A 21,044-nucleotide genomic window follows, 5' to 3' on the forward strand; every position below is an offset into this window, starting at 1 on the left:
CTTTCCATCCTGACATCTGTGCAAACTTGGGGTGTGTCAGTGTTCCTTTACTTCTCTGTTGTTCTTACTGCTCCCGCATTCCAGGATGATATGGTGAATTTCTGTAATCAGCCCCATGGGAATATAGGAGCATACGGAGCTGCCTTCTACTAATCATCTCATTATCCTTCTAGCTTTCTTCAAAAACGTTTGCAGAGGTGGCTAGAGCCTGACCAACTCTGTAAAGAGTCTTGAAGGAAGCAGCCCCCTCCCTGCTCGGTGGGATTTTGTGGGTGGGTGGAGAGAGATGTATTCTACAACATGTCCATGATGCTTACTTCACTGAACCTTTGTTAGGCATTACAAATAAAGACAATCCTAAAAACATCCACGTATATTTTTTAGAAATATATATACAAATAAACAGCCATGTAAATAATAATAATAATAAATAATAATCCTTGTAATAACAAGTATTTTCATTGGAGTTTCTTCCCACTAAATAGTGCCATTCACCGCTCTTGAGAAACTATTGATAAAAGCTCAGCCATCCTTGCAGGTAAAGGTAAAGGGACCCCTGACCATTAGGTCCAATCGTGGCCGACTCTGGGGTTGCGGCGCTCATCTCGCTTTACTGGCCGAGGGAGCCAGCGTACAGCTTCCGGGTCCTGTGGCCAGCATGACTAAGCCGCTTCTGGTGAACCAGAGCAGCGCATGAAAACACTGTTTATCTTCCCACCTGAGTGGTACCTATTTATCTACTTGCACTTTGTCCTTTTGAACTGCTAGGTTGGCAGGAGCAGGGACTGAGCAACGGGAGCTCACCCCGTCGCGGGGATTCGAACCGCCGACCTTCTGATCGGCAAGCCCTAGGCTCTGTGGTTTAACCCACAGCACCACCCTCGTCCCTATCCTTGCAGTTACATCTGGGTTAATGTCAGACAGATAGAATCTGGTATTTTCATTGTGCCGTGATGTTAGACTACCCAAAAAGAGGGGATAGCGTGTGTTTGTGTAGGTGGTTGTACGATGGACAGTAGAAAAGGATACGTTCTACTGTGTCTGGGGCATTCAAAGTACATCTGCAATATCTATTGTTTCTGGGGATGTTTGGTTATCTGCTCCTTGACAAAATCTGGGGGAGAAACGTTCAGTCGGGCTAACATAAAGGCCCTGCGTTGGACTGGAATGTCCATGATGCCATAATGGTGAACCAATGGCAGATTCATACTGGCCCATCCACAGGTCATTTCGCTGTATTAGTTGTTCTCCAAAGCTTCCCCCATGTTATCATGTTGTCGCTGCCTAGAAAACGCAAACATGGGTCCAAAAAACGAAAACCAAAATGTTTGTGGTCTGGGAAGTTCCAGGATTCCATCATGAAGTGATGGGAAACATACCAATTGGAAACAGAGTACAGTCAACAACCATTTTGTGCGGCGGTTCTGTGCTGATGGGAGGCAAGCAGAATTGGGCTGAGCGACACTTCAACCCAGTCCAAACCTTCCATCGACTGGTGCAAAGGTGACCTAGATTTCTCTGTCTCCCTCTCTGGTATGGTTGTTGCTTCTAGCGCTTGCTTGGTTGTCTTTAGCTCCTGTGATTTCTGTTGCATTTTACATTGGTTGGTTTTAGCCTGCGTTAGATTCTTGAGGTTTATTGTCACTTTTGATTTTATCCTGCTTAGAGCGCAGTCTAATTGGTCACATTTCTCACTGACGTGCGTGATGCCCAGAGAGCTTGTTCACGAGGCATCTGAGAAGCCTAAGTAATACATGCCATAAATAAGTAAATATCCCACATTTCGCCCTGTACTCTAAAGGGATTCTAGCGTTTGATTAACATACGGCGTCTGGGGGAAATTGGGCTCCTGGCGAGCGACTTAATCAATTGCAGAAATCCCTGCAAAAGGGCATGCCCATTTTTTGCCTTAAGTGAAACTCCTGATGCAAAGAGGCTGGGTATATATGATATATAATTATTGAGAACATGTGCTCCATCACTGTGTGTTGGAATGATTAAGTCTCCAGGCGCACAAGGGAAGCAGCAAAAGGCAAATGAAATTCTAGTGGGTTTAATTCTTCCACGGCTCGGTTCTAAAGCGGGCTGGGGGAGAGCAGGCGTGCTGTCTCCTCTCAACCGCCGGTGTGTAAACAAGAGAGAGGCTCGTAATACTCCTTTAAGCAAGCTGGCATGACCAGAAACCAAGCTGAACCCAAACCCCTGCAATCACACACACACACTTAATTCTCCTGCCCGAAATGTCAGCAAATGGGCTCAGTCAGCACTGAATTAACTCGCAGTAACTGAAAACAGGAATGGAAGAGCAGTAGGGAGAGAGACACGTGTTCAAGGATAAATGCAGGGCTGGGAACCTATGGCTTTCCAAGCACGGTTGGGCTTTTTGTCAACAGGGGGAAGGCTGTAGCTTGGTGATAGAGCATCAGTCAGCCTTGCCTGCAGAAGGTCGCAGGTTTAATCCCTGGCATGACTGTCAAGCAGCTCTTACTATCAGAAAGCTCTTCTTGAGGTTTTTGTTGGAATCTCCTGTCTTGTAACTTGAATCCATTGGTTCGGGTCCTAGCCTCCAGAGCAGGAGAAAACAAGCTTGCTCCATCTTCCATGGGACAGCCCTTGAGATAATTGAAGATGGCTCTCATATCTCCCCTCAGTCCCCTCTTTTCCAAGCTAATCATGCCGAACTCCCTCAAACGTTCCTCGTAAGGCTTGGTTTCTAGACCCTTTATCATCTTGGTTGCCCTCCTCTGTCAATATCCTTAAATTGCCGTGCCCAGAACTGGACACAGTATTCCAGGTGTGGTCTGACCAAGGCAGAATAGAGCGGTACTATGACTTCCCTTAGGGACATGGGTGGCGCTGTGGTGTAAACCACTGAGCCTTGGGCTTACCGATCGGAAGGTCGGCAGTTCGAATCCCCACGACGGGGTGAGCTCCCGTTGTTCGGTCCCAGCTCCTGCCAACCTAGCAGTTCAAAAGCACGTCAAAGTGCAAGTAGATAAATATGTACCGCTCCTGCAGGAAGGTAAATGGCATTTCCGTGCGCTGCTCTGGTTTCACCAGAAGCGGCTTAGTCATGCTGGCCACATGACCCGGAAAAACTGTCTGCGGAAGCGGACAAACACCAGCTCCCTCGGCCTGTAAAGCAAGATGAGTGCCGCAACCCCAGAGTCCTTCATGACTGGACTTAACTGTCAGGGGTCCTTTACCTTTTTTATGACTTCCGTTAATCGGGACATTCTATTTCTGTTAGTGCAGCCTAGCTATTTTTTGCTGCTGCTTCACAGAGTTGATTGACCTCCCTGTCAAGATCTGAGCTTGTTATATTTATTCTGAACCTCTCGATTCTTTCCATCCTCTCTCCTCTCTTCATTGCCTTTCATGTTCTCCATTCCTATTCAAATCTGCAAGTGATCGTAGAGCAGCCTGGTCCTTGTGTTTATTTTCAGATGTGGCCTGTCCGTATGGGAATGCGTTTTATTAATGACTAATCCTTCACCCTCCTGGAAGAAGCTCGTGTCCAGCTTACAGGTTTTCCGTTGGCCTCTACTTGGCCCCTGTGAGAACGGGCCTGATCTAACAGGCCTCTGCCCCAGTGTGTGTGTGTGTGTGCTTATGGATTAATAGAATTCCAGGGCTGGTGATGCCCTACAAGTTTTTGTTGTTGTTTAGTCATTTAGTCGTGTCTGACTCTTCGTGACCCCATGGACCAGAGCACGCCAGGCACTCCTGTCTTCCACTGCCTCCCGCAGTTCGGTCAAACTCATGCTGGTAGCTTCAAGAACACTGTCCAACCATCTTGTCCTCTGTCGTCCCCTTCTCCTTGTGCCCTCCATCTTTCCCAACATCAGGGTCTTTTCCAGGGAGTCTTCTCTTCTCATGAGGTGGCCAAAGTATTGGAGCCTCAGCTTCAGGATCTGTCCTTCCAGTGAGCACTCAGGGCTGATTTCCTTCAGAATGGATAGGTTTGATCTTCTTGCAGTCCATGGGACTCTCAAGAGTCTCCTCCAGCACCATAATTCAAAAGTATCCATTTTCGGCGATCAGCCTTCTTTATGGTCCAGCTCTCACTTCCATACATCACTACTGGGAAAACCATGGCTTTAACTATACGGACCTTTGTTGGCAAGGTGATGTCTCTGCTTTTTAAGTAGCTGTCGAGTAGCCCTACAAGTAATTTCATTTCATGCCAATGATGGATGATATTGGAGACTGGCGGGTGTGCAGCAGGGAAGCGGTGCTGGAGTCTGACTCGGGAGAGGAGCCCAGTGATTTGTGGGGACCTGTACCAGCCAGGAGGCAAGAGTTGAAGGCAGGGGAAAGCTTCAGAGCTGGAGGGTCCAGCACAGGATGGGCTGGAGGAAGAGGCAGGTCAGGCAGGTGAAGGGCCGGGTTCATCTCCACTCTCTCCTGCACCACCCTCTCCCAGAACCAGGAGCAGATTGAAGAGGGATGAGCAGAGGCAGCTCCCATGCAGGCGTAGTCTCTGTGTGCATGCAGCCCCATCGGGCAAAGGTACATAAACTGATGGAGGGGGGGGTCCTCTGTTGCTGCAACTGCTCCATAGTGCACATACCTGGGAATAACTGCCTAGCTGTTAGATTGGTGTGTGTAGGTCTCTAGAGCTGTAGAAGCAACTATGTTATTTTTGACAAGAAAGAGACAGCTTTCTGCCTTGGCGGGAAAGCACCCTTGACAGATTACGCTCTTTAAATTAGTATGGTAATGGCCCAACTAGCCCAGCATCCTGTTTTTACAGTGGCTAACCAGATGAAGGGATGCGGGTGGCGCTGTGGGTTAAACCACAGAGCCTAGGACTTGCCGATCAGAAGGTCGGCAGTTCGAATCCCTACGACAGGGTGAGCTCCCATTGCTCGGTTCCTGCTCCTGCCAACCTAGCAGTTTGAAAGCACGTCAAAGTGCAAGTAGATAAATAGGTACCACTCCAGCGGGAAGGTAAACGGCGTTTCCATGCGCTGCTCTGGTTCGCCAGAGGCGGCTTAGTCATGCTGGCCACATGACCCAGAAGCTGTACGCCGGCTCCCTCAGCCAATAAAGCGAGATGAGCACCGCAACCCCAGACTGGACCTAATGGTCGCGGATCCATTTACCTTTACCTTTAACCAGATGCCCCTGGGAAGCCCACACACAGGACACAGAACACAGGACCTGAGCTTGACAGGCTTCTCCCCATCCACAATTCCCAGCAGATTCGCAGTTCCCAGTGCCTCCAGCAGCAGAAGTAGAACTTAGTCGTCATGGCAAGTAGCCATTATACTCTATGAATCCATCTTTATGAATTTATCCAGTGCTCTTCTAAGGCCAACCAAATTGTAGTCCATCATTACATCTTGAGATAGTGAGTTCCGTCCTTTATACTGTATGTTGTGTACTTTTGTCTGTTCTGAATCTTCATAGGATGGCTCTTGAGTGCTGGTATTATGAGAGGGGGAGAAAAACAGGTCCATCTACTGCAATATTGTCAACACTGGCTGGTACCGTCCCTCAAGAGTGTTGGCCATCTCTTTCCCAGCCTTGGAGATGCCAGGAATTTAACCTGGGAGCTTTCGCATGAAAACTTTGTGTTCTACAAGTGAGCTGTGGTCCTTGCCCAAAGCGGAGCCACTGGGGTGGGTGGGGTGGACACAAACAGAGCAACTGGTCCCGTAGGCAAGATGCACCTCGTGTTTCGTTTCAAAGAGAATGGGGAGCAAGTACTTGATTTTAGCCTTGTTGGGAATCTGATAAATGGACTGTGATGGGAACATCTTTCAATAAACTGTGCTGGGAACCCTTGTTCAAGCCAAGGAGTGGTGCTGGAAACATTATTTATAGAGCTGAGTTGGACATTTGATGTCAAGAAACTGACCTGGAGCTTTTGATTGACTGTAAACGGAGCCGAGGCTGTTGAATTAATGAACTCGGCAAGGATTGAGCTTGGGAGTTTGAATTGATGGGAAACTGTTATTGGGAGACTGGTTTACCACATGTTCGAATGACGGGCAGTAAAGATGTAATTTTGTTTTGGGGGTGAGCAAGTCGTATGGAATTGTCATGGCCAGTACGAAGTGTTAGAAGGGAGAGATGTCGGCAGGTGATAGATTTTGTGAAATATATCCAATCAGAATGTGGTTTCAACAGCAGAGAAGAAAATGCATTTTGATTGATTGGGTGGTGACGATTTAGCTTCTTGGAAACTCTTATCAGAGTTAAAGATGTAAAAGAAACTATAAGAAAAGTCTGGGCAGTAAGTTAAAATATGGCTTCAGGCCCAGTTGGCTTTTCCTGTGAATATTATCAATAATATAAAAGCATCTTGTCATTAAAAGTAACATTGGGTATGAATGACTACTTAGTGGGAGATACAGCTCCTGAGAGAACCATTATATTAAAGTTTGAAGGGGATCTCTTGTAGATTGGACTATTCAGACCAATAACTCTGGATTATAAAATGTTGGGTGGCCATGTTGTCTTTCACCTAAACATATTATTAAGGGGGAAGGTTGCTTTGTATAGAACAGTTTTCCTCCCCAAGTGTGGTATTCCTCCCTGCTGAGGTATATAAAAGGGTTTCAAAGGGTATGTGGCCTAATTTTTATTTTTATTTATCATAGAAAAAATATTATTCTTAAAACCAAATTATCTTCACCTGAGAAGGCGAAGGCTAAACTCCCAGAAGTCGTACACGATTATCGCAAGTTTGGGAAACCCTGGTATAGAAGATTATCTGGTAAAGTAATGTGACAATCACAGTGTAAGAGATAATGATAGATCAAGACTAGCGCTTAGATATTGATACACAAAAGGCATTTGCTCAAGTAGAATGGACTTTTTTTGAAGAGAGTTATTGTTATGTTGGGAATGGGAGAAAAATGATTGTGTATAGATTTCCTTGTCGTATGATAAAAGGTCAGCATTTGGCTATGCATTAACAACTGCCGTATTTTTCCGTGTATAAGACTAGGTCCCGCCCCCCTAAAAATAATGTTAAAAATTAGGGGGCGTCTTATACATGGGGGCATCTTATAGATGGAAAAATATGGTAACTTCCAATCAGACTGCATTTTAAAAAGGAACAATGCACTGTTACCCTTTTCCCCAATTTGTAATCGACTAGGGTGTAAATTATATGACTGCATTGTCTTAATAGTTCATGACACTGTGGAATTTGTAATAATCACTTTTGTATTTTGAAAATATAAATAAGAAACAAAGTGTTTAGCTTAGTTGACTCAGGACCCTGCTTTGCTGAGCCCACCTAAGGGAACTCGATAATATAGTTCCGTCCTGATCTGCGCCAATCAGGCCAAATCTGGAGTGCAATTTGGGGCAACACATTTTAGGATGGACGTTGACAAGCTAGGGCTTCATCCACAAGAGGGCAACCATGGTGGAGAAAGCTCTGGAAGCCATTTCCTGTGAAGACCAGTTGAAAAAACTAGATATGTTCAGCCTGGGAAGTGGGAAGGTTAACGGTCGGTGTGGCAGGTGTATTCCAGTATCTGTCAAGGTAGAATATGGAGAAGACATGTTCTCTGTTGCCCCAGAGGGCTAGAGCTAGTGGAATGGAAATGGCAAGGAAGCGTATTTCACCTGAACATTGGGAGAGACCTAACAGCTGTTCAGCCGTGAAACAGGTTGCCTTGGAATTTAACAGGTTCGCGGGTGGCGCTGTGGGTTAAACCACAGAGCCTAGGACTAGAAGGTCGGCACTTCGAATCCCTGCGACAGGGTGAGCTTCCGTTGCTCGGTCCCAGCTCCTGCCAACCTAGCAGTTTGAAAGCATGTCAAAGTGCAAGTAGATAAATAGGTACCACTCTGGCGGGAAGGTAAATGGCGTTTCCGGGCGCTGCTCTGGTTCGCCAGAAGCGACTTAGTCATGCTGGCCACATGACCCGGAAGCTGTGCGCTGGCTCCCTCGGCCAATAAAGCGAGATGAGCGCCGCCACCCCAGAGTTGGCCATGACTGGACCTAATGGCCAGGGGTCCCTTTACCTTTGTCTTCGCCAGTGGCATTTCAGCAGAGGCTGCATAGCCAGTGTGGAAGCTGAGAGCCTGGCCTTCTGTCCTGCACCACACACTTTGATCTTTGGCTCCATCCAACACCTGTATGTGGCCCTCAGAAGATCAGTCAGGAGGGAAGAAGGACATCAAACTTGAAATGGTTCCATGCCCTTGTTTGACTGTGTTTTGTGCTGTCCCTGCAAGGGACAGGGACAACTCCTGTGGTGTTGGTCGGGACGCCATTTTGCAACCTCCTAGGGAGGTGGGATAAAAGAAACGCGGGGGGCGCTGTGGGTAAAACCTCAGCGCCTAGGACTTGCCGATCAGCGGTTCAAATCCCCGCGGCGGGGTGAGCTCCCGTCGTTCGGTCCCAGCTCCTGCCCACCTAGCAGTTCGAAAGCACCCCTAAGTGCAAGTAGATAAATAGGTACCGCTTTATAGCGGGAAGGTAAACGGCGTTTCTGTGTGCTGCGCTGGTCCTGGTTCGCCAGAGCAGCTTCGTCACGCTGGCCACGTGACCCGGAAGTGTCTGCGGACAGTGCTGGCCCCCGGCCTCTTAAGTGAGATGACCGCACAACCCTAGAGTCGGACACGACTGGCCCATACGGGCAGGGGAGGTGGGATAAAAGAAAAGGAAAAGAGAACCATCAAAGAAAAAGGTCTCCAAAAAAATCCAGGTCGCTTCTGTTTCTTGTACCAAAGCCATTCTGAGATAATCAGTGTGAAATGCTTTGCAGATGCAGGGAAAAGGTCTGTGTTGATGTCAAATACTTGCAACTTGCTTTAGGCAGGCATTGCGTCTTTTCAGCACCTATGAAAACCTATCCTTTTTCAACAGGCCTTTCAAACAGAAGTGGTGTTGTTTTTTAACCCAGCCTGTAATCTGTATCGGTTTTGAAATTCTTCTCGTATATGAAATCATGTTATGTGTGTGTTTTTGATGCTAAATTGCTTTGAGATGTTTCATATGATGTGATTCATAAATGAAATAAATTATTGCTATTATTATTATTATTCAAAAAAAATATTGGTTTTCCAAAATTTTAAACAAACACACATACACCTTAACTGTACTTGATCCAATCTTAGTAACATTGTTAAGTGACTTCCTCAAATTCCCCTGGCTGCATTTCATTGTATATCATTGTAACAATTTTCCAAAACCTAGTTTCTCATAAAATTAACTTAATCACTTAACCTCTTACTTTGTTTTCATTTTGACTTTAAACATATTGTTCTCTGAAATCACATAATTAAATCCTAAGCCTATCTGGAATTTGCAAGCTTTTCCAATTAAACTATCTTAACATATTTAACTAAATAGTCTTTGAATTTCATCCATCCCTCCTCCTCATTATTACCTCCCTTCTCTGCACTATCCAGTGTAACCTCCTTGGCAATTTGTTGGGGCGCCTTGTTTGCTGTAGTGCCTTCCTTTTATCTTGCAAAACATGGCAATAACTTGATTCCCCACCCTCTATTTGCATTTTGGGATGTTGCAAGTATTGAAGGCAGAGAAGCAGTCTGGGCTTCATTCCTATCACTCCCCTCTAAGTAGCTACAGGCAAGAGTCTGCCTCTTAGCTCTAACCAAGGGGCAAAATGCCTTTGGGTGTTAAGAACTTTTGTGCTGGAAGTGACCAGGGTCACCTTGTTGAGAGGAATTGATTCACCATCCCGGAAGCATGGAATGAAGTCAAACAGGCATGAACTAGAATCATAGAGTTGGAAGAGACCACAAGGGCCATCGAGTCCAACCCCCTGCCAAGCAGGAAACACCATCAGAGCACTCCTGACATATGGTTGTCAAGCCTCTGCTTAAAGACCTCCAAAGAAGGAGACTCCACCACACTCCTTGGCAGCAAATTCCACTGTCGAGCAGCTCTTACTGTCAGGAAGTTCTTCCTAATGTTTAGGTGGAATCTTCTTTCTTGTAGTTTGGATCCATTGCTCCGTGTCCGCTTCTCTGGAGCAGCAGAAAACAACCTTTCTCCCTCCTCTAAGTGACATCCTATTATATATTTGAACATGGCTATCATATCACCCCTTAACCTCCTCTTCTCCAGGCTAAACATGCCCAGCTGCCTTAGCCGTTCCTCATAAGGCATCCTCCTGGGGAGCTGGCAATTGCTATGCCTTTGAAGAGGCCCCTTTGTAAAAGAGGTTGACATTTCCCCAAAAAAATGAAAACGACTGCTCAGACTTATGAGATAAAGCAAGAGCTCCATTGGTCAGAAGGGCAGTGAGGTTTGCAGTTATTCTGATCTTATTGGACCTACCATTTACCTCACAACAGTGGATTGCTGGGAATGTCTTGGAACCAATCAAAAGAGGTGAGAGGTTTGTTCTGCGCTCTGATCTGATACCTCGTTCATCTCTGCACAACTATAGCATTTTGAAAGCTGGCTATCCACAGTTTAACTTTGAAAATATATAGGCTATGGATAGGCACCAGCCACATGATGTGACATGCATCTATATCTGTAGCTTTGCAAAGCAACCTGATCTGTTTCAGAGCTGCTCTGTGTTTTCCCAATTGGACTCATTATTTGGATATAACTTTCCATCCCGTTTTTACAAAACTGAATGAAATTTGCAGGCTTAGGAGAGGTGCCAATCAGACTCTGGGCAAATGCATCCAGAGGTCTTTCTTCTTCTTCTTCTTCTTCTTCTTCTTCTTCTTCTTCTTCTTCTTCTTCTTCTTCTTCGCTGTTCTTGTTAAACTGTGGAGAGTCAGAGATTTTTGACAATGTTCTGCAAACCACCCAAAAATCTACCAGTAGCTCCAGCCTTGCTTTCTGTCTGTCCCTGCTATGCAAATTACAGGCATTCTGTGTTGGTCATGGAGGGGGTTTTTGTCGTTTGTTTTTAAAGAACAAATAGATGTGGGAAAGGTTCCTTGAAGCTAGAAAGTTTGAAAATCTTTTAATTGAGCGGCATTTGCGGTTTCGCTCCGGAGAAATGTTTCAATGTGTTTCTCATTTCACATCAAACGGCATTCTTGAGAATTTGTTTCTTCTTGAGTGGGAAAGAGCTGAACGGCTTGTTTGCTTTTCAAAATGCTTCCATATGCATGCGTTCTAGAGGAAATCCTTGCGATATTATCTTTCCCCCATTTGAAATTTACCTTTTGCTCTCTCTCTCTCTCTCTCTTTGTTTAATTCTGACGGCGTATTTATAACTGCAGGCCTCTGTTCGCAAATCAAAAATTTACCCAAGAAACAAACAAACCATTGTATGGAACAATGACTTTAAAAATAGTTATTATCAAAGTAATGAGGCGGAGAACGGTTTATCCCCCCCAATGAGGGGGTGGAAATAAGGTTATCTAATTGTTCAATCAAAAAGAAAGCAGGTCAGGTGGCCTTATAGTGACACAGGGTTTGGAAGGCAGTTGTTCCATTCAGAACTGGCATCAAAGGTCTGCATCACTGGACATTTGATGGTGACCCGTTAAGGGATTCACAGAGAAGAGCCCCTCTGAATCTGCTCCTACCCCTCACCAGCGAACTGCGCAGCGATCCCTCTTGCTGTTCTGGCTTCTGAGATTCAGAATATTTTTTTCCTTATTTTCCTCCTCCAAAAACTAGGTGCGTCTTGTGGTCTGGTGCGTCTTATAGAGCGAAAAACACGGTAAATTATTATGATTGTTATTTTTGCTAGGAAACAGAAATGACATTTCAAGGGACTTTCCTCACACTACTTAAAATGCTTATGGTCTTCCACTGCGAAAATTAGATCGAAAGAGCCTTTGGGCATTATCCAGTTGTGAAAATATAACCGTGTCCCAAACGTGTGCACTTTCCCCCCCTCTTCTTTGCTCAGGTTGGCTGTTACCTGAAGACCCCCAAGTTCCCAATTTGGGTTGTGTGCAGCGAAAGCCATTTCAGCGTGCTCTTCTGCCTACGGAAGGATCTGCTCGCGGACTGGAAAACCGAGAGGCGGTTTGACCTCTATTACTACGACGGCTTAGCCAATCAGCAAGACGAGATCCGTCTAACCGTCGGTAGGGAGACAAACAAAAGAGTGAAACTGGGGTGGGCGTGTGATTTTTAATTGTGCATTTCATGAAGAGGCTCAGGGTGCGGTAAAGGTTCTAGGGGTTGCTTGTGCGTAAGTTGCCGTTACTCCTGGCTAGTTTGCCTGGTTGAACCCTTTCTGTCTGGACAGCCTTAAGTTCCGTGGCTGCCTCAGTCGCTGGCAGAATCCGTCAGTGGGCGTTTCTTGAACCTCTTCCAGCATAGAAGCTGTTTGACGCCCAGTGTCCTCCCCCGTTGCCTGCGCGAAAGTCTTCTGCGCAAGGTGGGTGTGGGCAGCGGAGTACTCGTGCCCTCTCCGCTGGTCTCAGGCGAAGAGTCCTGGAGCCACCTCTCCGATTCCCCCATCTGCCCCCTTCTCCACTGGTGTTACGTTGATTTCCTTCCTCAGCTCTCTTCCTGCTAGGACCCTCTCCACCATCCCTCTGGAGCCCCCTCTCCGCCTCCAGCTCCGATGGCAGTTCCCTGACAGGTGCCTTCAGACGTCTCATTCCTGATTTTCCAAACCATGTTTTGGAAGGCAAGGACAAGTTCTGTGAGCTCTGTTCCTCCCCTTCTCTTCCCTCTTGGCGTGCCCAGCTGAATAAGTTTGATCAAACCGCAGTTTACTTTTACATTTGAGCCAGCAAACTATGGTTTAAGACAACTTTTCAAACCATGATTTGATCCCTATCTTCAGTTCTGGTTTGAAGGACTCACTCCCTTACATCATCCCAGTTCACACAAAAAGCAGGTGAAATTGTGGAATGAGCCTCACCTGCTTAATTCTTACACACCAACCTGCTGCTACAAGCACAGCAGCAGGGGCTATTGGAAAAACAGTTGGCAACCCCTAGCTTAAAGTCTTCCCATATTGCATTGCTTAGTCTCACTGTCTTGAAATTTGCAAAATCCTATTTCTGGATCGCCATTCAAAACAGATGCAATTTCATGGTGGCATCCGTCAACTCTCCTTATTTACCATCCCAGACTCCTTAAGCTCCGGGTCCCTGCATGTGGTTGACTACAACTCCCATCATCCCCAGCTATTTTAGCCCAGTGGTCATGGATGATGGGAATTGTAGTCCAAAGACCAAAGCTTGAGAAAAGCTGCTTCCTGTTAACTTCCTGCAGCTGTGGTTCATGTACTAGGTTTCACTTTAGACGCCTTCATAACTCTGGCTTTTTTTACATTTCTCACCCCCAGCCTGCTGCCATGGTACCTGCAAGGCTCAAACTTTTCCAGCCCTTTCCTTGTTCTTCAGCGTATTGTTGCATCGCAGTTTGAACGGAGGAAAACTCTTTGCTTTCATTCCAAACGCACCCACGCGTCTAACCATCCTGGCAACCCTGGCTGCCAATAGCTCCAGAGCTGTGGGCTGCTATTCATAGAGGAACGGCAAGGGAGCGAGGCAGTGGGTGTTATGAAACAGAGAGCTATCGTTCAGCCGACGGGAAAACGAAGCCACAAGGGAGTGGAATTCGGTGCTGAGCTCTGAAATTCTCCCCCCACCTCCCTTCTGGTTTCCAAAAGCATTTGACCCCCCCAGGGCTGGGCCCTGCCTGCCTCTTTCTCCCTTTATCATATTGCCAGAAGGTGGCTTCAGTGGCCGAATTCAGGGTGTTTCAGTTTCGTGGCTGGCAGAACCGTCTGGCTTTTATTTTAAAAAGTCCCAGTTCCCTGCCTGGCCGGAGGGTACAGGGAAGGGATGCTTAACCCTTACCTCCCCAGCCATGATCCTGATAAAAATCCCACTCACCCACCTGTTGCACAACAATTAGCATGAGGAAACTTTAAGTTGTATTTTAATCAATTGTTTTTATACCTGGTGTTAGCCACCCTGGGGAGGGCGGGGTATAAATAAAATTTGTTGTTGTTGTTGTTGTTGTTGTTGTTATTTAAAACATTTGCATATGTCCCCAAAATATTTGCATATGTTCCCAAAATGTTGGGCTACAGCATTTTCAGGAAAACTGACCAAGGAAGTTAAAGCTCCACCTGGAAAAAGAGAGAAGGATTTTATAGAGACAGAATGCTTTTGCCTGGCTGGGATAAGTCTTTGAATTCTGAAGCTGTCACTTGCTTACCTGGGTGATGGAGAGATGTTTATGTCTAGAAACCTCTGCCTTGATAGCTCAGTCGGTAGAGCATGAGACTCTGAATCATAGGGTTGAGGGTTCAAGTCCCGTGTTGGGCGAAAGATGCCTGCATTTCAGGGGTCGTAGTTGCTGCTCTGCTTGCTTTTGCCTCTGGTCACGCTCAACAAAGGCGCCCCCAAAATGTTGCCCCCAAGGCCTGTGTCCTGCAGGGGGGGGGTGAATCCCACCCCTGCTTTTTCTACACCCAGTTCCTCTGTCAAAGGGACAATCACATTTCTCCAGCCCGAAGATAGGAAAGGGGAAATTCCTTTTAGAACACAGCAACAGGGCCAGATTCAGACATGCCGGAACCAAGTACTTTTCTAAACAAAAACAAAAAAAACAGAGTTCTTTTTGTTGAGGAAAATTCAGATGGAAATTCCCAGGTGTCAAAAAAGGTTATATATGTATGCCACCAAAAGGGATGCAGGTGGCACTGTGGGTTAAACCACAGAGCCTAGGACTTGCCGATCAGAAGGTCGGCGGTTCAAATCCCCATGACGGGGTGAGCTCCCGTTGCTCGGTCCCTGCTCCTGCCAACCTAGCAGTTCGAAAGCATGTCAAAGTGCAAGTAAATAGGTACCACTCCAGTGGGAAGGTAAACGGCATTTCCGTGTGCTGCTCTGGTCCGCCAGAAGCGGCTTAGTCATGCTGGCCACATGACCTAGAAGCTGTACGCCGGCTCCCTCGGCCAATAAAGCGAGATGAGCGCCGCAACCCCAGAGTCGGTCACGACTGGACGTAATGGTCAGGGGTCCCCTTTACCCCCCTATGTATGCCACTACTGCGACCCATGTTTTCTTAGCCCAAAAATGGAAAACGAACGAGGTCCCAACCAAAGAGGGTTGGCAACTTAAACTGATGGAATATGTGCAACTTGCAGACCTAACATATAGAATAAGAGAACAAGAAGAACAAGAATAAAGGAAATTGGAACATGTTTATTTATTATATGGGGGAAATTGTGTACACTTGAAAACGTCGGCAGCATTAAGATAAATTCAACAGTGTAAACAAGTTTTGATGGATGTGATAATGGAATACTGAATGGTTTAATTTATGTAAAATATGCAAGGACTTATGATATGCAAAATGAACCACGGAAAGAGGAGAAGGGAAGTCACTGACATTTTAAGGTTGTTTAAATGAATATTCCAAATTGTGAAACAGAAAATTTAATAAAAATTATACCAAAAAAAAAAAAAAAAAAGACATGCTGGAACCCCAAGCCAAGTCAAGTTTAAGGGGCCCCATAGCACCACCAGGAAAATGTGCATTATTCTAACGAAACGACAATGGAAATAGAAACAAGAAAGTGATAAATTTGCACATATCCTGGTGCACAGGCAAGGATGCAACCGAAAAAATCAGCAGCGTAAGTAAGATGAGACTGAAGGATGTTTTGGGTCAGCCTTTCCTCAAGTTAAGACTAGGTGTGGTCTTGACCAAAACACTGGGCCTAAAGAAATTTTGCTATAAAGCAAAAGACTTATTTCTGCACAGGTCTCCAAACACAATATAACAAAGTAATCGTGCAGCCGTTAAGTATGTTTGATGCTCTCACACGCAGCATTAATGGATGCCTGATTTCCCCCCTGTAGATACCTCACAGCCTTACATCGAAGGAAAGGATAATGACCTCATCCCACCGCTGGAACACTGCATTCGGACCAAGTAGGTGAAATCCAGCATTAGGGAAGGGAGAGCCAACGTGGTGTAGTGGTTAAGAGTGGTAGACTCGTAATCTGGTGCACCGGGTTCGCTTCCCCCCTCCTCCACATGCAGCTGCTGGGTGACCTTGGGCTTGTCACACTTCTCCGAAGTCTCTCAGCCTTACTCACCTCACAGAGTGTTTGTTGTGGGGGAGGAAGGGAAAGGAGATTGTTAGCCGCTTTGAGACTCCTTAAGGGGAGTGAAAGGTGGGATATCAAATCCAAACTCTTCTTAATCGTCTTCTCTTCCACTTACCAGAATTATTTTGTCGTGTTCATATTTGTTCAAGTGAGTTGCATGTCTTCAGTGCCAGATACGTGCTTGCAGCCAGTTAGTCCCTTTGGTAGGACTTCATAGTCAGATGATAGTTGGGAAGCCTTGCAGGCTGAAAATGCAGGTGGCAGCTCTTGGTTCTATGTCTCCCAACAATGCCTGCTAAATTGCACACTGCTTAGCAAAAGGCATTATCTGTAGCCTATGTGCGATTTTCAGAGAACACGAGGAGTCTTTTCAACTGCCATTAAAGCCTTTGTTCAAACATCGCAACCTGTTTTGTTGCTAATACACGTGCCTAATTGTGCCCCCCCTCCTCCCTTAGACTCTCTTTTCTTTACACTTTTATAATTTCCAGGTGGTGGATATTCAGAAGGTTAAATAAAATAACTGTCATCTGCAAACACACACTTTCGTTTATGTCTTTATCTTTGTCCTGCTGTAATCTCTGTTCAAACAGATTCAGGTTTTTTTTAAATGCTTCAAAAACCTGGCTAACTTGTTTGGCCAGAGATAATGCGACCATAGGGATGCGGGTGGCGCTGTGGGTTAAACCACAGAGCCTAGGACTTGCTGATTAAAAGGTTGGCGGTTCGAATCCCCACGACGGGGAGCTCCTGTTGCTCGGTCCCTGCTCCTGCCAACCTAGCAGTTCGAAAGCACGTCAAAGTGCAAGTAGATAAATAGGTACCGCTCTGGCGGGAAGGTAAACAGCGTTTCCGTGCGCTGCTCTGGTTTGCCAGAAGTGGCTTAGTCATGCTGGGCACATGACCCGGAAGCTGTACGCCGGCTCCCTTGGCCAATAAAGCGAGATGAGCGCCGCAATCCGAGAGTCGGTCACAGCTGGACCTAATGGTCAGGGGTCTCTTTACCTTTACCTTTAATGCAACCAGCAGCCAAATGGGGTTCCTCTTCAGAACATCTGAAAACTTATCTGATATGTTACCCAAATATTCAGCCTTCACAGTTCATGTGCAGACAACACACCAACTCTCTCCACTCCTCTACAAGAGACTTTTGTTTTCCTTGGCAGGGCTCCTGTGCTCTTAACAGTTGCACGACAGCCAGAAATTCAACAGGCACTGTTTTTCCTCCAGCACGGATCTGATGGCAATGGGGGAATCCTTGCGCAATGAATGTTTTGTGTCGTCCTCCCATGGAGGATTGGGACGCGGGTGGTGCTATGGGTTAAACCACAGAGCCTAGGGCTTGCCGATCAAAAGATCGGCGGTTCGAATCCCCGCGATGGGGTGAGCTCCCATTGCTCGGTCTCTGCTCCTGCCAACCTAGCAGTTCAAAAGCACAAAGTGCAAGTAGATAAATAGGTACCACTCAGGCGGGAAGATAAACAGTGTTTTCATGCACTCCTCTGGTTCGCCAGAAGAGGCTTAGTCATGGTGGCCACATGACCCGGAAGCTGTACGCCAGCTCCCTCGGCCAGTAAAGCAAGATGAGCGCCACAACCCCAGAGTCAGCCATGACTGGACCTAATGGTCACGGGTCCCTTTACCTTTACCTTACCCATGGCGAATTAACAAACATTTTGTTATTTTGTGCGAATTGATAAATGTTGTGGTGCTGTAATTTTTATGGGTGGCATTCAATGCTAGTCCTACTCTGATGTGTGACTAATTTAGTAAAGTGACCCCTGACAATTAGGTCCAGTCGTGACCAACTCTAGGGTTGCGGCGCTCATCTCGCTTTATTGGCCGAGGGAGCCGGAGTACAGCTTCCAGGTCATGTGACCAGCATAACTAAGCCACTTCTGGTGAACCAGAGAAGCACACGGAAACACCGTTTACCTTCCCGCTGGAGCAGTACCTATTTATCTACTTGCCCTTTGACGTGCTTTCGAACTGCTAGGTTGGCAGGAGCAGGGACCGAGCAACAGTAGCTCACCCCATCGCAGGGATTCGAACCGCCGACCTTCTGATCGGCAAGTCCTAGTCTCTGTGGTTTAACCCACAGCGCCACCCGCGTCCCTTTTGACTAATTTAGTAGGCCTGACTAGGCTCAATGATTTCAGTGGATTTGGGATACCCTATGTTTTTTAATGTCCCTAAGAGCAAACCCTTCTGCTGGTGTGTCTCCTGTCGTCCTCCTCTGACATGTATGAAATGAAAACCTGGGAGACACGACCCACACCCCTTCCTCGTGCTGCTTCCAGCCTCAGACTGCATTGCAACGCCCGTCACCTGTGCGAGAAGCTCGGTTCTGATCTGAGAGACGAAAGGAATGTCCCTTTCTCGAGTTTTCCCCCCGGAATGTCATGCGGCCGTAATGTATTCCATCGCCCCAAGGAATAAAAAAGAGAGGGAGAGAGAGAGAGAGGCTCATATCACACTCCTGATCCTCCTGTTGTTTACTGTCTCCAGCAAGAGGAAATAACTTCTGTTAGCTCTGCCGAAGGGAAGGCTGCAACTTTGATCTCGCCGTGATCTCTAAGGCAGCCGTCTTATTTTGTTAACTCCTGAGGCCTGCCTCTCCTGGAATTCCCTTGGCTTGGGTGCATATCTCTGGAATGCAAAAGTTCTAGTCCAACCCCCCTGCGATGCTCTTTTGCTCAATGTGGGGCTAAGAGTCTCATGCTCTACTGACAGACCTATCCAGCCTCCCCACAGCCTCGTACCCTCCAGAGGTTGTCAGACTACAACTCCCATCTGTCAGTACGCCTTTCAACCAATGTCAGCGACTGGGCTCAACAACTGGTTCTGCCCCGACTGGGCAACGCGACTGGAGCACCCTCAGAGGCCTTCCAATTCTGGAAGTGCACTCGACGCACAACTGTGTATTGTGAGCACCAGACTCGTGCAGAGTATAAATAATGCGGAAGCTAGCTGTGAAGCATAACTCCTTTTATTTCTAATAGCTACTCGTGACCCTATGGACCAGAGCAAGCCAGGCACTCCTGTTTTCCACTGCCTTCCACAGTTTGGTCAAACTCATGCTGGTAGCTTCGAGAACACTGTCCAACCATCTCATCCTCTGTCACCCCCTTCTCCTTGTGCCCTCCATCTTTCCCAACTCCAGGGTCTTTTCCAGGGAGTCTTCTTATGAGGTGGCCAAAGTATTGGAGCCTCAGCTTCAGGATCTGTCCTTCCAGTGAGCACTCAGGGCTGATTTCCTTCAGAATGGATAGGTTTGATCTGCTTGCAGTCCATGGGACTCTCAAGAGTCTCCTCCAGCACCATAATTCAAAAGCATTCATTCTTTGCCAATTAGCCTTCTTTATGGTCCAGCTCTCACTTCCATACATCAATACTGGGAAAACCATAGCTTTAACTATACGGACCTTTGTTGGCAAGGTGATGTCTCTGCTTTTTAAGATGCTGTCTAGGTTGTCTATCAGAAGATAGGTTCAGGATAATCGTCTGACCCTACAAATACGTAGTCGAAATCAAAGAAGTCAGACGATTCCTGCATCCCATTTATTTGCACATTCAAAGCAACTTACGAAGAAGCAAAAACCAAGCAAACATGCAAGGCAAAAGCTGCATGATCTGCAACAGGGTTTCCCAAACTTGAGTCGCCAGCTGTTTTTGGACTACAACTCCCATCATCCCTAGCTTGCAGGACCAGCAGCTGTGGATGATGTGAACTGTAGTCCCAAAACAGTGGGAGACCCAAGTTTCTACCACATCTGTGTGCGGAGTTACAGTAGGAAGAACAGAAACCCAGAGAGCCCTCCAGCCTCCTCTGTGTCTTTTAAAAAACAGATACGTGAATTGGCGGAAATGACCGGCAGAATCCGAGACCAGGGAGAAGAGTTGGTGGAAGAAGATTGGAAGAAATTTAAAGACTATCTACAGAAATATTGCAAAATTAATGAATGTTAGAATGATGTTGGATTGAGGTTAAGGGGTTTTTAGTAACAATGTTATGAAGGAATATGCAAAAATGGAATGTTAACAGGTGAAAATTCAAAGTTATAATATATTAAGATAAGGATAAAGGTAAAGAGGGAAAGGATCTGCTGAATAAATAAATTGAACCGGAATACAAAGAGGGGAGGTGTGGGGAGGTCCGGGAAACAAGCAAATGCAAGATATGTTATGAAAGATTGAACTGTTTTTAATTGTTTTTTATTTTTGTATTTTTCTTTTTTCTTTTTGTGATGTTATGGAAAATCTTAATAAAATATTATTAAAAAATAAAAATAAAAAACAGATACGTGTTTGGACGACATAAAAGAAGTTAAACAAGATGTGCCGTTGCCATTCCTGGACTGACTCCCGAGTCAATTAAGGCGGCAAACCTGCGCTGTTACAAAAGCTTTTAGAAGCGAGAATTGACTCTCCATTGAACTCCCAAGTGTATTTCAACGATTCTGGCTCCTCGCTGGAGCTCCTTTGAAGTCATAGCCATAAATAAACACGACTGTCAAAAGAGTCCTTAAGAGAACAATCGGTCGAGGCTGATTCAAGCCTCTGGGCACTTTTGTGAAGGCCACTGGCAGGAAGCGTTCGCTGATGAGCTCCCATTGTAATGGCGGTTCATGTGACGTCGTTGGGCCGAGTCTCTCCTCCTGAGAGGGTTTGCCCGCCTCATTCAGTCGCAGAATCTTGACTCTCAACTCAGGAACAACAGTTCCGTTTTGTAAGGCGAGTGAGAGGCGACAGGATGGTAGCAGTTTTTTCCCCCTCCCTCTCTCATGAAACTAGAATTTGTAGACATCTAGCAAGGCAAGATTAAGTCCTTTAGAGGTCCTAAGTCATGGGTAGGCAACCTAAGGCCTGGGGGCCGGATCTGGCCCAATCGCCTTCTAAATCCGGCCTGCGGACGGTCCGGGAATCAACATGTTTTTACATGAGTAGAATGTGTACTTTTATTTCAAATGCATCTCTGGGTTATTTGTGGGTCCTGCCTGATGTTTTTACATGAGTAGAATGTGTCCTTTTATTTC

The 21,044-nt window shown here is 46.3% G+C and overlaps 1 protein-coding gene across 3 annotated transcripts in view; it reads left to right on the forward strand.

Annotated features, from left to right (window-relative positions):
• The window catches only part of MINDY4 (MINDY lysine 48 deubiquitinase 4), a 103,840-nt gene that overhangs the window by 77,085 nt on the left and 5,711 nt on the right, over window positions 1-21,044 (forward strand). For 2 of the 3 annotated variants that reach the window (XM_083406310.1, XM_083406311.1), the window contains exons 16-17: window positions 11,826-12,006; window positions 15,757-15,829. In XM_083406310.1, the coding sequence (XP_083262436.1) occupies window positions 11,826-12,006; window positions 15,757-15,829 (254 nt within the window). Of the gene's footprint in view, window positions 1-11,825; window positions 12,083-12,509; window positions 15,362-15,756; window positions 15,830-21,044 lie in introns of those variants that run through there. The other variant, XM_083406312.1, reaches the window with a different exon arrangement.

This window comes from Podarcis tiliguerta (genome assembly GCF_965153285.1).
Source record: "Podarcis tiliguerta genome assembly, chromosome: 12".
Lineage (NCBI taxonomy): Eukaryota > Metazoa > Chordata > Lepidosauria > Squamata > Lacertidae > Podarcis > Podarcis tiliguerta.